The sequence below is a fragment of the Sarcophilus harrisii genome, chromosome 4 (assembly GCF_902635505.1).
Source record: "Sarcophilus harrisii chromosome 4, mSarHar1.11, whole genome shotgun sequence".
In the NCBI taxonomy this organism is placed as follows: Eukaryota; Metazoa; Chordata; class Mammalia; order Dasyuromorphia; family Dasyuridae; genus Sarcophilus; species Sarcophilus harrisii.
The window spans coordinates 113732117-113746858 of NC_045429.1; the positions used below are offsets into that span (position 1 = coordinate 113732117).

Sequence of the window (14742 nt, forward strand, 5' to 3'; positions counted from 1 at the left end):
TATTCCAGTAAATGAAAAAAGCTAGAAAAGCTGAACTAAATCAAAGACTTTGTTATAATAAAAGACAGAAAAATGTTATGGCTACCCTGAGGTGACTTGTTCAATAAAATTTAAATCTATGAATTGTTCTTTATTCTCTAGAGATGATTTCATAATAGCCTTTTTACCCCTCAGCAAATATACCTTATTGCTTGATAACCTCAAAAGTATTTAGGTTTTTTTTTTTTTAATAAGACAAGTTGTGAATGTTTATGAGCATATCATTAGATATATACATGTATACATACATAAACACCTTACAATAAACAAATTAGATGTACAAATAAGTAACTAACATATTTAGAGGGGTCATTAAATTTCTCAACATGTGGTAAGTATATGATGACTATCTGTTAAGAAAGATGAAATTGGGTCTACATTAGAAAGGAAGTGAAGAAAATGTTTTGTAAATAAATCAGAAACTATTTCACAGTATTTCAGGCAATGATTATCAACATTCTTATATTCTTTCTTTAAGGGATCTTTACTGCATATAATTTTGATGCATTGTGATGAGTAAATGACATGCTTATTATTTTTTTCTTTTCTATATTTTTGGTGAGGTCTTTATGATCCAATTTAACTCTATTTTTAAAAAGATGTCATTTATAATTAAGAAAGATAAAAATCCTCTTTCCATTCAGTAACAGCCAAAGATCAGTCCATTATAATTTCTCTGAAATTCTATTGAGGTCCTCAACTTCGTTCTTGTTTCTTTTGGTTCATGTCTAGTTCTGAAAAGTTCACTTCACTCAAAAGTTTTACTATCTATATCTCCTTCCAATTCAATTAATTTTTCTTTAAAATCATCTAGTCAATAAACATTAAGTTCTTACTATGTGTCAAGCATTATGCTAACCTGCTAACCACCAAGGATAAAAAGAAAGGTAAAATATAATCTCTAATCTCAAAAACCTCTGTGTCTACTTGTATTTCAAGCATATTTCTTAAAAACAACTTAGATTTAGATTTTTTTTCTAAACATCTCTGTTCTTTTGGTTTATGGGTAAATTCACCCCATTCATATTCACAATGTGTTCATCCTGTCATTCTGTATTTTTTCTCCTCATTGACTTCTCATACCTTCCCCCTTCTCCACACCTTCACAAACAGTGTTAAAATAGAGGGACTTTGCCTGGTACCTCTGGTCTTTTAAGTGAAAAAACTTGTTCTATCTGTGTTGCAGCTCTTTTCTTCTTTTTCAACTTCCAATTCCATATTTTTTTACTCTTTTTTTTCCTTTTCTTTTAATTCCCACTTCATGCTCCTCCTACAACATTCAGGTTTGTTTTGTTTACAAATATTCCCATAACTTTTTCTTGCCTCTTCCTTAGACCCCTCTTCTCTCTCTTCAACTTGTCCCTATTCTCTCCAACTTCCATTTTGAGTTTAATATATTTCTGCAATGAAATGTGTGCAAGAGAGACCAGTGATAGAGACACAAAGTCAGACATGGAAAAAAGACATAAAGAAAAAAGAGGAGACAAAAACAAGAGAAATTGTGGTTAATCTTCCTTTATTTGGTTCAGTAAAAATGAGGTTTATGGGATACTCTCTCTTCCCACGTATTCTTCCATGAATATATAACTTTATATACTTCTATTATGCATGAATTATTTTCTTCCCTTCTTTTCTTCTCTAGTCTAGGACTATATTCATTCCATTTTGGTCCTTCTCCATTAAAACAGAACAAAACCATCCATAGACTCTCTGTCATTTTTACCTTTCTCTGTGACCTTTAAAGATATTAGAACTCTAATGACATATATTTCTTATTCCCCTATTAAGGTGTGAACAATACATACCCACATATTCTCTTTCAATTAAACTAATATGTGTACCTTTCTAAGTATAAAAGTCAACTGTCTTCATTTCAAAATGTCTGCTAAGTTCTGGACTTTTCATCATGAATGTTTGGAAATATTTTACTGTATTAAAAATTCATTCTCTCCCTTCCCTATCCTGAAAGGATTACACTTAGTTTTCATAGATATGTTATCACTGGTTGTAAGCTTTTATCTTTGACACGCAAGAACAAAAGGAGAAAAACCTCACTTAAAAACTGAATGTACTGAAAATTAATATAAAATGAGTCAATGAGAAAATAAAACCAAAAGGGAAAAAAAAGAAAAAATATTAGAAAGACATCAAAAACAACTTTTTTATGACATCATGTTCTAAATATTGAGCTCTTTTATGCTGACATCTGTTAAATCTTGTGAGTTTATTATTACTGTGGCTCTTTTGTATTTAAATTCCTTTTTAGATGCTTGTTGTACTTCCTATATGACCTGGAAGAGCTTTGGATTTTTGTTTACATCCTTCTTGGGATTTTTCATTTTGAGGCTACTTTCCAAATGATTAGCAGATTTTCTTTATATTTTCACTTTGTCCTTTGGATCTTACTTACTTACTAAATTTCATTTACCCATTTCTTGAAATATGATATCCATACTTTCTAAAAACCAGTTTTCATGTACTCCAATAATTCTTAGATTAGATAATTTTTTCTTCCTTGGCCTGTTTTCTACTTGTTTATATATATATATATATATATATATATATATATATATATTTTTTTTTTAACTTTTTTTTTTTTCATTAAGTCATTTTCAGACTGACTTATAATAATTTTTAGGACATAAAGTTTTTAGGTGAGGTTTTCCTTCAACTGTTTCTCAGATGTCAATTTTCCTTGCCCTTCTTTCCTCTTCAACGTTTCCATTCTATGTCTCATATTTCATTTTTTCCAGGCCCTCCTGTATGTAGTCCTTCAGACCAAGATATTTTTCCCTTGTTGCTTTACTTTAACTTAGTATGTAGTCATAATCTCAAAGGCATTTCTTAAATCTCAAAGGCATTAAGATAATCAAACCAAGATTTTTCCTTGGTTTAATTATCTCATCCATCTCAGTACCTAAATTTGGATCAAGCTCTACAACTGAAAATCTTGGGTAGAACCTGCCTAGTTCTGAGTATAGTGAATCAGACAAGAGCTTTCCTGGATATAATAAATCAAATTGTTTATCATATTAGGAAATATGCACTTGCTAATTAAACAAGATGATTCTTCACTTTCCTAAATCACTCCACTGGAAGACTTTGAGGTTATTTTTATGCTAGAAGTTGTCTACTGGTTGTTTCTTGCCACAGAGTCTTTTCCTTCTGCTGCTGGGTTCAAGCTTGGAATATCATAGGTGACTAGCCCACAATGATGTATTCCCTTCCCCCATAGCATAAACAATGGATTTAGTTTTGAGGGGTGTTAAATATTTGTTATTTTTATAGGTAAATCTGAATAATTTTTTTTAAAATAGTGTTCTCAGTAGGAATTAGAAAGTTTTAAGAAAGATTGGGTTTGATTGCAGAAAGACAGTTACATTCGTTTGGGGAATTGGTGGTATAATATAGAAGTTCAGAAGGGAGATTAAGGTGGATATATAAATATGAGAATCATCTGTGTAGAAATGTAAACAAATCCATTAGAGGAGATCACTCTCCTCTAATTATAAAAAATTGTAAACAATTATCAAAAAACGTAAACAAAAAAAGGAAAAGCCTGGGCGACACCCAAAGTTAAGGGACAAGAAATAGATGAAAATCTAGAAAAAAAGACCAAGAAAGAGAAGTCAAAAAAGAAGGGAGAAAATGGGATAGAGAAATGTCATTGAAGCCAAGAAATTATTAGAGTAGACAAGAAGTTAGAATATCAACAGCTTCAGAGATCAAGTACTCTGAGTAATGGAAAAAAAAAAAAAAAGCCATCAGTTTAATATTAGATTTTACCAACCTTGACACTACAAGCTACATAACAACCAGATTCCTATCTCCAAGACAGTTTCCTCATCTTTTAACTGAAGTTAATACTTATAATATCTCTTTCACAAAGTTGCTATGCTTTGTGAAATTCATGGCACTATGATTTACTATTATTCATTATTACAGTTAGAAATTATTAAAGTTGTGATTATTCTACCAAAGTCACAATATTGACTTTACAATAGTGTTCTACACACAACCAACCTGAATATTTGCTGAATTAAAAATGAAGCAAATTGATACAAGAATGCTATCATTCCTCAAGAAGAAACAGATAATATAACAAAATACCCTAGAGATAAAATGCTGCTTTTTATTCATATAATCATTATTGGATCAGTGTAAAACCTTTTCAAGAACTGATCAACTTTTTTCCTTATGCACATGAATCGCATATTCTGAGTCATTATGTGGTATTTGTCAAACTGCTAGTTTCAGAGATAAAAGGTCTGGGTTTCAGTCTTGCATCTGGATATACATGGATATACATCCTAGACTAACCAAATCATGTATTGTTTCTGAGATGCAAAATGTCTATTTCCATGAGTAATAGATAAACTGCCCACCTGCATTATGGGAGGGAATTTCCATACTAGAGTCCCTACATTAACAAAATCTAGATTGAAAACAAATAAACAATCTAGGTTTGCAATTCTAGAAAAACCATATAATACGGTTCTATGACTATCTTTGCATAGTCTTCTTATGTTATCAACTAGCAAAGCAGAAGAACAGCTGAAAAGAATGTGAGCATTTTCCTACTGAAAATCAGCAAGTTGTACTCAGTGTCTTTGTTCTGCATGCTTCCAAGTCAAAAAAGACACTTCTTAGGAAACAATGATAACTAACTATCCCAAACCAATTTTTTAAAAAATCCGCAAAATGATAGTTCTACATCCAACTTTAATATAGACATATATTGGACAATATGAACATAGCCAAGCTCTCCCAGTCTTAAAGGAAACAGTACTTTTGTGATATGGAAAAAAATTACTTACCTCCTTTGTATCACCTAAAATAGGCTTTAGAAACAATTATGGTTAATGACAATTATAATATGTTGTCTAGAATTTATGAATGATCAACACTCCTGACAACTTGGAGACATTTTATGTTCACGCAACAAAATGAGCAGAGATGGTCTAGCAATTTGTACTTTTTAGACAGTCAAAATGCTCTGACAAATTCCAACCGCTAAAATATCAAAACATAAAAAGCTAACAAATTACAACTCTAAGATACCACTACACACCTGTCAGATTGGCTAAGATGACAGGAAAAAATAATGATGATTGTTGGAGGTGATGCGGGAAAACTGGGACATTGATGCATTGTTGGTGGAGTTGTGAACGAATCCAACCATTTTGGAGAGTAGTTTGGAACTATGCTCAAAAAGTTATCAAACTGTGCATACCCTTTGATCCAGCAGTGTTACTACTGGGTTTATATCCCAAAGAGATTATAAAGAAGGGAAAGGGACCTGTATGTGCACGAATATTTGTGGCAGCCCTTTTTGTAGTGGCTAGAAACTGGAAACTGAATGGATGTCCATCAGTTGGAGAATGGCTGAATAAATTGTGGTATATGAAAATTATGGAATATTACTGTTCTGTAAGAAATGACCAACAGGATGATTTCAGAAAGGCCTGGAGAGACTTACACGAACTGATGCTGAGTGAAATGAGCAGGACCAGGAGATCATTATATACTTCAACAACAATACTAGATGATGACCAGTTCTGATGGATCAGGCCATCCTCAGCAATGAGATCAACCAAATCATTTCTAATGGAGCAGTAATGAACTGAACTAGCTATGCCCAGAAAAAGAACTCTGGGAGATGACTAAAAACCATTAAATTAAATCCCCAATCCCTATATTTATGCACACATGCATTTTTGATTTCCTTCACAAGCTAATTGTACAATAATTCAGAGTCTGATTCTTTTTGTACAGCAAAATAACGTTTTGGTCATGTATACTTATTGTGTATCTAAGTTATATTTTAATATATTTAACATCTACTGGTCATCCTGCCATCTAGGGGAGGGGGTGGGGGGAGGTAAGAGGTGAAAAATTGGAACAAGAGGTTTGGCAATTGTTAATGCTGTAAAGTTACCCATGTATATATCCTGTAAATAAAAGGCTATTAAATAAAAAAAAAAAAAAAGCTAACAAATTAAGTAATTAGATAACTGAGAATTGAATTTTACAAGAAACCAGACTTTGAGTTCTAAGAATCTCTAATCTCTAAAGATAAAATAAGAAAATGACTGTAACAAATCAAACTGCTTATCACATTAGGAAATTTGCACTTGTTAATTAAACAATGCAATATAAATCAGCACATATTACGATTTTTTTTGAAACTACTAAATAGCTAAATGCATACATGTTCAATGAAACTGAAAAATAAAAAGGAAAAATAATTCATATTTAAGAGAATTTGAAAAATAAAATCACCTTTCACTCATGATTTCATCTGAGCCTTTTTGTTCTTCATATTCCATTTTATCCTTATTAGCTTGGACCAAATCTTCACTTTCCCAAACTAGTCCATCATCTTGGATTTTTAGTCCTTGTCTAGTGACTTTTAATTTTCTTTTTTTAATTTTGTTTTTACTGAATTCCTGGTGTTGGTAAGCTCTACAGTCATTGTCCATTTCTTGATCTCTATTTTCATGTTGTTGGGTCAGTGTTAGTGGGTTAGAGATTTCAGATGGTGGATCTATTGCCATACGTTTCACCTTTCTTCTTCTACGGAGAGTTCTATTACCAACATTATCTACGGCAAGATCTGACTCATGCCATAAGGGTCGTTTACCTCTAACATTATTTAGGTTGGATGATGGTCTGCGCTTTGCTACTAACATGTGGTCATCAGAGTCACTGTGATCTTTCTTCTTGTTATTATGGTTTTCTCTGTAGTCCTTGCTTGGTTCTTCTAAACTGGAATCTGAACCTTCACTTAAACAGTGGCCTGTCTCCCAAGGTGGATGAGCATTATATGACCGTCGTTTTCTCCCTCTCCTTTTCCTTGCCTGACGTTTCAGTGGACAAGTCATATTTCGAGAGTGATCTCCTGGGTCTGCAAATCCGCCTCTGGCTTGCTCTGAACTCTCCTCTAGGGCTGATACAAGATCATGAACCAGTTCCTCCATAGTTCGACTAAAATGCCTGCAAATTTTAGGGAAAAGAAAAAGAACTAATCAGCCTAAAAAATTCAATTTTATATGCCAATCAGGCCCCTTCTCTAAACTGATCTAAAAATAACATTGTCATTATAAAGAAATGTTTGTAAAGCTCTTTCATTTTCCTTGTCAGGGTATGAAATATAGATTTTGAATATTTATATATTTACTATAAATTTACTAAAATTTACTCAATTTTAAGTCCTTTTCTTTTCTGATTCAGTGGTTCTCTTATTAAACATAAAAGAATCATTTACAATAGATGAAAAGAAAAAAACATAAAAGTTTCCAATGTTAAGCATTTTTTCCTCAACTACACAATGGTGTTTATTCCTGCATGTCACTCTAAGCCAATTTCTTATCACACTAAAGACAGACTGTCCACTCACCTCTGCTTCTTTCTAGGTCAGGAAGAAAGCCAAGACTCCTATATCCATCTCATGATAAACTCTTTCTCCCCTCTCTACAAAGTACTGCCAATTGTTCATTGTCTAACTACTATCATCCTCCATGATAGCATTCATTTGCTGGACTGATCAGCTTTTTTTCCCTTATGCACATAATCACATGAATCACATACTCAGAGAAACAAATTATATTCAAGTTGAATTAATATTTTTCATTGGTCTAAATTTGATCAAAAATTTCTATTGCATTTTACAATCTGAAATCTTCCAAACTGAACAAGGCTTTATGGAAACTTTCTTCTTAAAACATTACTTATGGAGACAATAAGGCTAAGTAGTCATTCGAGGGTCAGGATTAAGTGAATAGTAGATAACTATGTTTTTGGCCATATTGCAAAGCCAAATAAATGCTGTTTCTCTCAGTAGTTATTATCTGGTAATAATTATGCTTACTGTTACTACAGATATCATAGGAAGTATTCATAGTGCATTTTCTTCAATTTGTTCATTAGAGAACAAACATCATTTCTTTATAATAAATTCAGGATGAAGTCATAGTAGCACAAAGAGACCTTAAAACTCTCGCTGTAAATTAATAAGCACTGTTGCTGCTCACTATATTCTTCTCCAAAGCTAACATTCTATGCATTCTCCCTTACATTCTTAGGAAACAATGTCTAAAAAAGGCATGTTACTTAGACTTAGTTATTTCTCATTTGCTGATATCTTTTCTTACTGGGTAAATATTCATTTTCAAATAGTAATAGGAGATTTATCAGTAGTTTAAAATATTTTTATAGTTCCCAAGATTATAACCTAAGAACAAGAAGAGACCTTATGGAACACTGGGATATATCTAGTCCAAACTCCTCATTTTAAGGTTCCAGATGCTCAAGCAGAAGGAGATTAAGTGACATGTCAAAAGTCACAGAAATACTAAGTGAAAAAAGGAGAAAAGTATTTTGAGGTCTCTTAAAACAAGAAAGGTCAAAACCACTTACACTATACAGGAACAACTGAGTTAGGCTAATTTTAAAATCAGTTTTTGTTTAAAGTAACTTGATGGTGTAATTAAGATAAACAGATTATAGTCAACCTGAAAAAAAGGCTAAATGAGATTTTTTTTTTTATATGATCCCAATCAAACTGTGGAAGATAAATGCCATATTGAAATCCCCAACCAAAAGAAAAAGAGAGACAAATTATACAACAATTCAGATGTAAGTAAAATGACCAAATACTAATATATATCTCAATCCATTATTATACCAATCAAATTTTGTTCATCTATTGAATTAATGCATTGAAAATTTCTTATTTTTTAGTTTCACCAATAAATTAAAAATCTAAAATACACATGAAAAAATCACTTATAAAAGATTAAGTTATTGTCTAAATTATGAACTATCTTGATTGTCAATCAACTGGACAATTCTGAATGTCCATACTTAAAAGGATCCTGCCTAACAGCAAAGTAATATAATAGTCAGTAAATGTCAAACTGCTTCAACATCTCTTGGGTTAAATTGGCATCTATTGGCCTAACAGAAATAAAGTCATTATAAGAGAACATCACAAGATCAATAACTCATTTATTTCATTTGCTTTGGCAGTTAGGTGGAAGCATCAGAAGGAGGCCATTATACTGAAACAACATTTTATCCTAAAGACATTTTCTCAAATAAGACTCTGTGATGCAGTTGACAAAAAAGGAAACTTTAAAAATATGAACATTCTAAGTTCAAATTTATGTTTCTTCAATGTCTCCATTTTTGGTATTTCAGAATATAATTACAAGAGTTATTACTTACTTCAGAAGAACTTTAAACACATAAGTAAATGTCTCTGAAAGACTGATAATAATTAAGGCCAATTCTGAAAATTTACATTATATTTAGGGTTACAGAATATGTGAAGGATATTTATCAAGTAATGTCTATTTCAGAAGAGTACACATGTATGTTTTAATGTTATTAATCATGTTCAATATGTGAAGGAATTGTGCTTTGTTAAAGGACTTTGATGATCCTCTGACCATAAACAGATATCCTTCCACCTCTCATTATGTCTCATCTTAAACTTATTCTCCATTCATACTACAAACTCTAATCATTCTACCCCCTCTATGCTCTCCCAGTCCATCCCAGGATTTCTGATCTGGTCATATATTTCTCATTTCAAAATAATTATTCTGGATAAATCATTCAATCTTACACTGTACTCTATTACCTCAAGTTTCTTAAACTCTATTACCTCAAGTTTCTTACCCCTATATCCTACCAAATTCTTGACAAACCCTAACCCTGCACTACTCTTGTCATCAACCAGTCTATTCCACTCCTACATATAAGCTGCTGATTCTCTTGATGGAAGAAGTCAAATAACTTTGCTACTGGAGTCTACTGCATATTTAATAATAATCGAGAACATTTCTATGACATTTTGCATTTATTATCTCATTTGATTAGTGTTATGTAATTCCAATTGAGCCCTTACCTCAGATGCCTAATCTTCTCAACTCCCCTCCCCCCTCACCAGATAGTTTTTAAAAGAAAAAAATGGGAGGCCATTTGTGGAATGCTCTTGTTTTTGTTCAATTCCACATTTAAAATCACCAAAAGTTCAATCCCAATTCTTCTTTCCTTGCTTCAAATTTGTAAGAGAAGTTGCCCTTCCTATAGCAAATACCAATTTCTCTACAACAAAATAAAAAGCCTGGAAAACTATAAGAAAATTTAAGGTATTTTATATCAAAACTATTAAACCTGGAAAACAGGAGAAATAAGTTAAAACTCATTGGCCTAAGTCTTGAAACCTTTTTTTTTAAGGTAGGCATGGTATTTCAAGAAATAATAGATAAAAATAGTCCAGATTCATTAGAAACACAGGGCAAAGTAAAAATATCGAAAGAATCAACTATTGGTTTTTAAAAGGAAATTCAACAGCAATCCTGGAAAAGTTCCGAGAATGTCATAATCCAAATCCCAACTCTCATATCATAGGAAAAACAAAACAAAACAAAACAAAACAAAACAAAACACTGCATGCATTCAGAAAAAAGCAATTAAAAACTAAGATCTTTTAAACAAGATCACATAACACCTGGTTGCTTTTACTATAAATGACAGGAGAAGTTTAAATACAATATTCCAAGGCAAAGAAAAAGATTTACAAAACAGAATAACTAATAGGATAGAAGACAGTCAAAGATTTCTGATTTAAAAAAAAAAGAGTAGGAAGTTTGAAATACAAAACAATTTAACAGTAGTGATAAGGGGAGTAGGGAGAAGATGGAGAAAACTACAGAAGGGCAGAGGGAAGAGGGAAAGGGGAGGGTGGTGGTAGGGAGAGACAGAGACAAAAGACAAAGACAGAAAGAGGCATAGACAGAGAGAGAGAGAGAGAGAGAGAGAGAGAAAGAAAAGCTGTATCTTTTTTAATGTAAAAAAGAAAAGAAAGTTCAAAAGGAAGCACACATCAGGACAGCTTTGAAAATAGCATGTAAAATTTATTTATTTATTTATTTATTTATGATGGTATACTTAGAGAACCCCAGAGATTCTACTAAAAAGCTATTAGAAATAATTCACAACTTTAGCAAAGTTGCAGGATACAAAATAAATCCCCATAAATCCTCAGCTTTTTTATACATCACCAACAAAATCCAACAGTAAGAGATACAAAGAGAAATTCCATTCAAAGTAACTATCGATAGCATAAAATATTTGGGAATCTATCTACCAAAGGAAAGTCAGGAATTATATGAGCAAATTTACAAAACACTTTCCACACAAATAAAGTCAGATTTAAATAATTGGAAAACTATTAAGTGCTCTAGGATAGGCCGAGCGAATATAATAAAGATGACAATACTCCCTAAACTAATCTATTTATTTAGTGCAAGACAATCAGACTCCCAACAAACTATTTTAATGATCTAGAAAAAATAACAAAAAAATTCATATGGCAGAACAAAAGGTCAAGAATTTCAAGGGCATTAATGAAAAAAAAATCAAATGAAGGCGACCTAGTTGTACCAGATCTATGTTATAAAGCAGCGGTCACCAAAAAGCATTTGGTATTGGCTAAGAAATAGATTAGTTGATCAGTGGAATAGGTTAGGTTCACAGGACAAAATAGTCAATAACTATAGCAATCAAGTGTTTGACAAGCCCAAAGATCCCAACTTTGGGGATAAGAATCCACTATTTGACAAAAACTGCTGGGAAAACTGGAGATTACTATGGCAGAAATTAGGCATGGACCCACACTTAACACTTAACACTGTATACCAAGATAAGATCAAAATGGGTCCATGATTTCGGCATAAAGAACAAGATTATAAATAAATTAGAGGAACATAGGATAGTTTACCTCTCAGACTTGTGGAGGAGGAAGGAATTTGTGACCAAAGAAGAACTAGAAACCATTATTGATCACAAAATAGAAAATTTCAAATATATTAAGTTAAAAAGCTTTTGTACAAATAAAACTAATGCAAACAAAGTTAGAAGGGAAGCAAAAAACTGGGAAAACATTTTTACAGTTAAAGGTTCTGATAAAGGCCTCATTTCCAAAATATATAGAGAACTGACTCTAATGTATAAGAAATCAAGCCATTCTCCAATTGATAAATGGTCAAAGGATATGAACAGACAATTTTCAGATGATGAAACTGAAACTATTTTTACTCATATGAAAGGGTGTTCCAAATCACTATTGAGTAGAGAAATGCAAATTAAAGACAACTCTGAGATACCTCTACACACTTGTCAGATTGGCTAAGATGATGGGAAAAGATAATGATGAATGTTGGAGAGGATTGTGGAAAAACTGGACACTGATGCATTGCTGGTGGAGTTGTGAACGAATCCAACCATTCTGGAGAGTAATCTGGAATTATGCCCAAAAAGTTATCAAATGTGCATACCCTTTGATCCAGCAGTGTTACTATTGGGCTTATATTCCAAAGAAATACTAAAGTAGGGAAAGGGACCTGTATGTGCCAAAATGTTTGTGGCAGCCCTGTTTGTAGTGGCTAGAAGCTGGAAAATAAATGGATGCCCATCAATTGGACAATGGTTGGGTAAATTGTGGTATATGAATGTTATGGAATATTATTGTTCTATAAGAAATGACCAGCAGGATGAATACAGAGAGTCTTGGAAAGACTTACATGAACTGATGCTGAGTGAAATGAGCAGAACCAGGAGATCATTATACACTTCAACAACAATACTATATGAGGATGTATTCTGATGGAAATGGATATCTTCAACAAAGTGAAGATCTAATTCAGTTACAATTGATCAGTGATGGACAGAATCAGCTACACCCCCAGAGAAGGAATATTGGGAAATGAATGTAGACTACTTTCATTTTTGTTTTTCTTCCCAGGTTATTTTTATCTTCTGAATCCAATTCTTCTTGTGCAACAAGAGAACTGCACACATATATTGTATCTAGAATATACTATAAAATATCTAACATGTATAAGACTGTCTGTCATCTAGGGGAGGAGGTGGAGGGAGGGAAGGGAAAAATCAGAACAGAAATGAGTGCAAGGGATAATATTGTAAAAAATTACTCACACATATGTTCTGTCAATAAAAGGTCATAATAAAAAAATGATTATTGAAAAAAATTATTACATACTTTTTTAAAAGCAAGTGAATTGAAATTGAGATTTAGTTTCATGTAAAAATGTGTTTTTTCTGTGTTTGTGAAAATATTCTTTTCATATATAAGTTCAATATAAAAAAAATTAAGACAAAAGAATAAAGTAAAATCCTACTTTTTGTTAGTCTCTTTCAGCCCCACCAAACCGTTCTGCTAATGTCTTGCCCTCTAAGATTAATTTAAAAGTATGTATATCTTGTATGAAAAGATTCTGTCACTTAGAACCTATGTGACTGGGCAAATGGTTGAGTATCAATCTTCATCTGAAAAGTGAGAGAAATGTATTAAGAGCTCTTAATCTAAGGTTTGGCAAACTTGTTTAAAATTTTTAAAAATAATTATTTCAATGTAATTTATTTCCTTCATAATCCCATGTATTTTGTTTTGTGCTTTTTAAAATACAATTCTGAGAAGAGATCCATAACACACAAAAAGCTTAAGCTTAGGAATCCCTGGACTAGATAATGTATGAGGTTCCTCCAACTTCAATAACCTAGGAATTTTCTTCCTTCACTGTTCCATTGAGAGGGTTAACCCTTAATCTGGATCTGGCAAAAATAAAGCCAACTTCTTCAAAAGAAGAGATACAGAAGGAAGACATATTTTGTTTTATGTTATTCAAAGAATGACTTTCATCTGTTTTACATTCTCTAATATGCATGGCCAAGGAAGGAATAAAGGGGAAAAGAAATATGAAGGAAGATCTAAAACTATTGTTACAATAGGTTGAATTAAACCCATTAAGATAGTTTTTAAACTGTCAGATCTACAACTAAAAGTTAACTAAACAAACAGAAGTCTCAAATATTTAATTTAAATTCTTTAGTTAGCAAAATTCCTTCTTAAAGTATATGTTAAGTGTATTCCAAAATTGACCCAGGAAATGGAAACACTAGGCTATTGCCAGAAAAGTTGATATTATATTGTTATATAAACAGCAATATGGTTTAATCTTTAAAAAAAAAACAAAAAACAAATAAAGGACAATGTATACTGGGCATACTCACCATCACCAATGGCCCTGTTAATTCTGCCTGATTTTGAATTACTTTGTATGTAATTTTAAAATGTTTCATAAATTCATGCTATCTTCTACTTCTGTTCCATATCTTGTTAGTCTAACATTTTTGTAACATGACAAATATAGAACTGTGGTGGGCACACTGAAGTTTATACTAAATTTCTTAGATTTCAACATTTTCAAAGATATTTTGGACACAGTAATTTGCTAAAATAATTTTCACAAAATAGGATCGTTATAGGAAAGAAACATCAAAATTTATACTATTAGAAGATTGAGTTACACAATTTCAATGAATTAGAATAAAAAAACTCCTAAGAAAACTAATTTCCCTTATAATTATTTCATAAGCAAAAGAACTGAATAATAAAAATCGCATAGTTTATGTTCCAGTCAAATTAAAATGCCTATTTGCTATTTCTTCATTATCATGATGGCTACAGAGCACCTACTATGACATTATACTAAAGGCTTTCCAAATAATACTTTATTTGAACCTTGCAACAACTCTGTGAAGTAGGTGCTATTATTATACCCATTTTAAAGGTGAAATAGGCAGAAGTTAAATGACTTTTGCAAGGTCAGA

At 31.9% G+C, this 14742-nt stretch overlaps 1 protein-coding gene across 6 annotated transcripts in view; it reads right to left on the reverse strand.

The window, feature by feature from the left end:
* GPATCH2 (G-patch domain containing 2) overlaps positions 1 to 14742 on the reverse strand; it is a 436123-nt gene that overhangs the window by 274030 nt on the left and 147351 nt on the right. For all 6 annotated transcript variants that reach the window (XM_031937380.1, XM_031937378.1, XM_031937377.1 and 3 more), the window contains exon 2: positions 6322 to 7035. In XM_031937380.1, the coding sequence (XP_031793240.1) occupies positions 6322 to 7019 (698 nt within the window). In that variant the 5' untranslated portion in view covers positions 7020 to 7035. The remainder of the gene's footprint in view (positions 1 to 6321; positions 7036 to 14742) is intronic.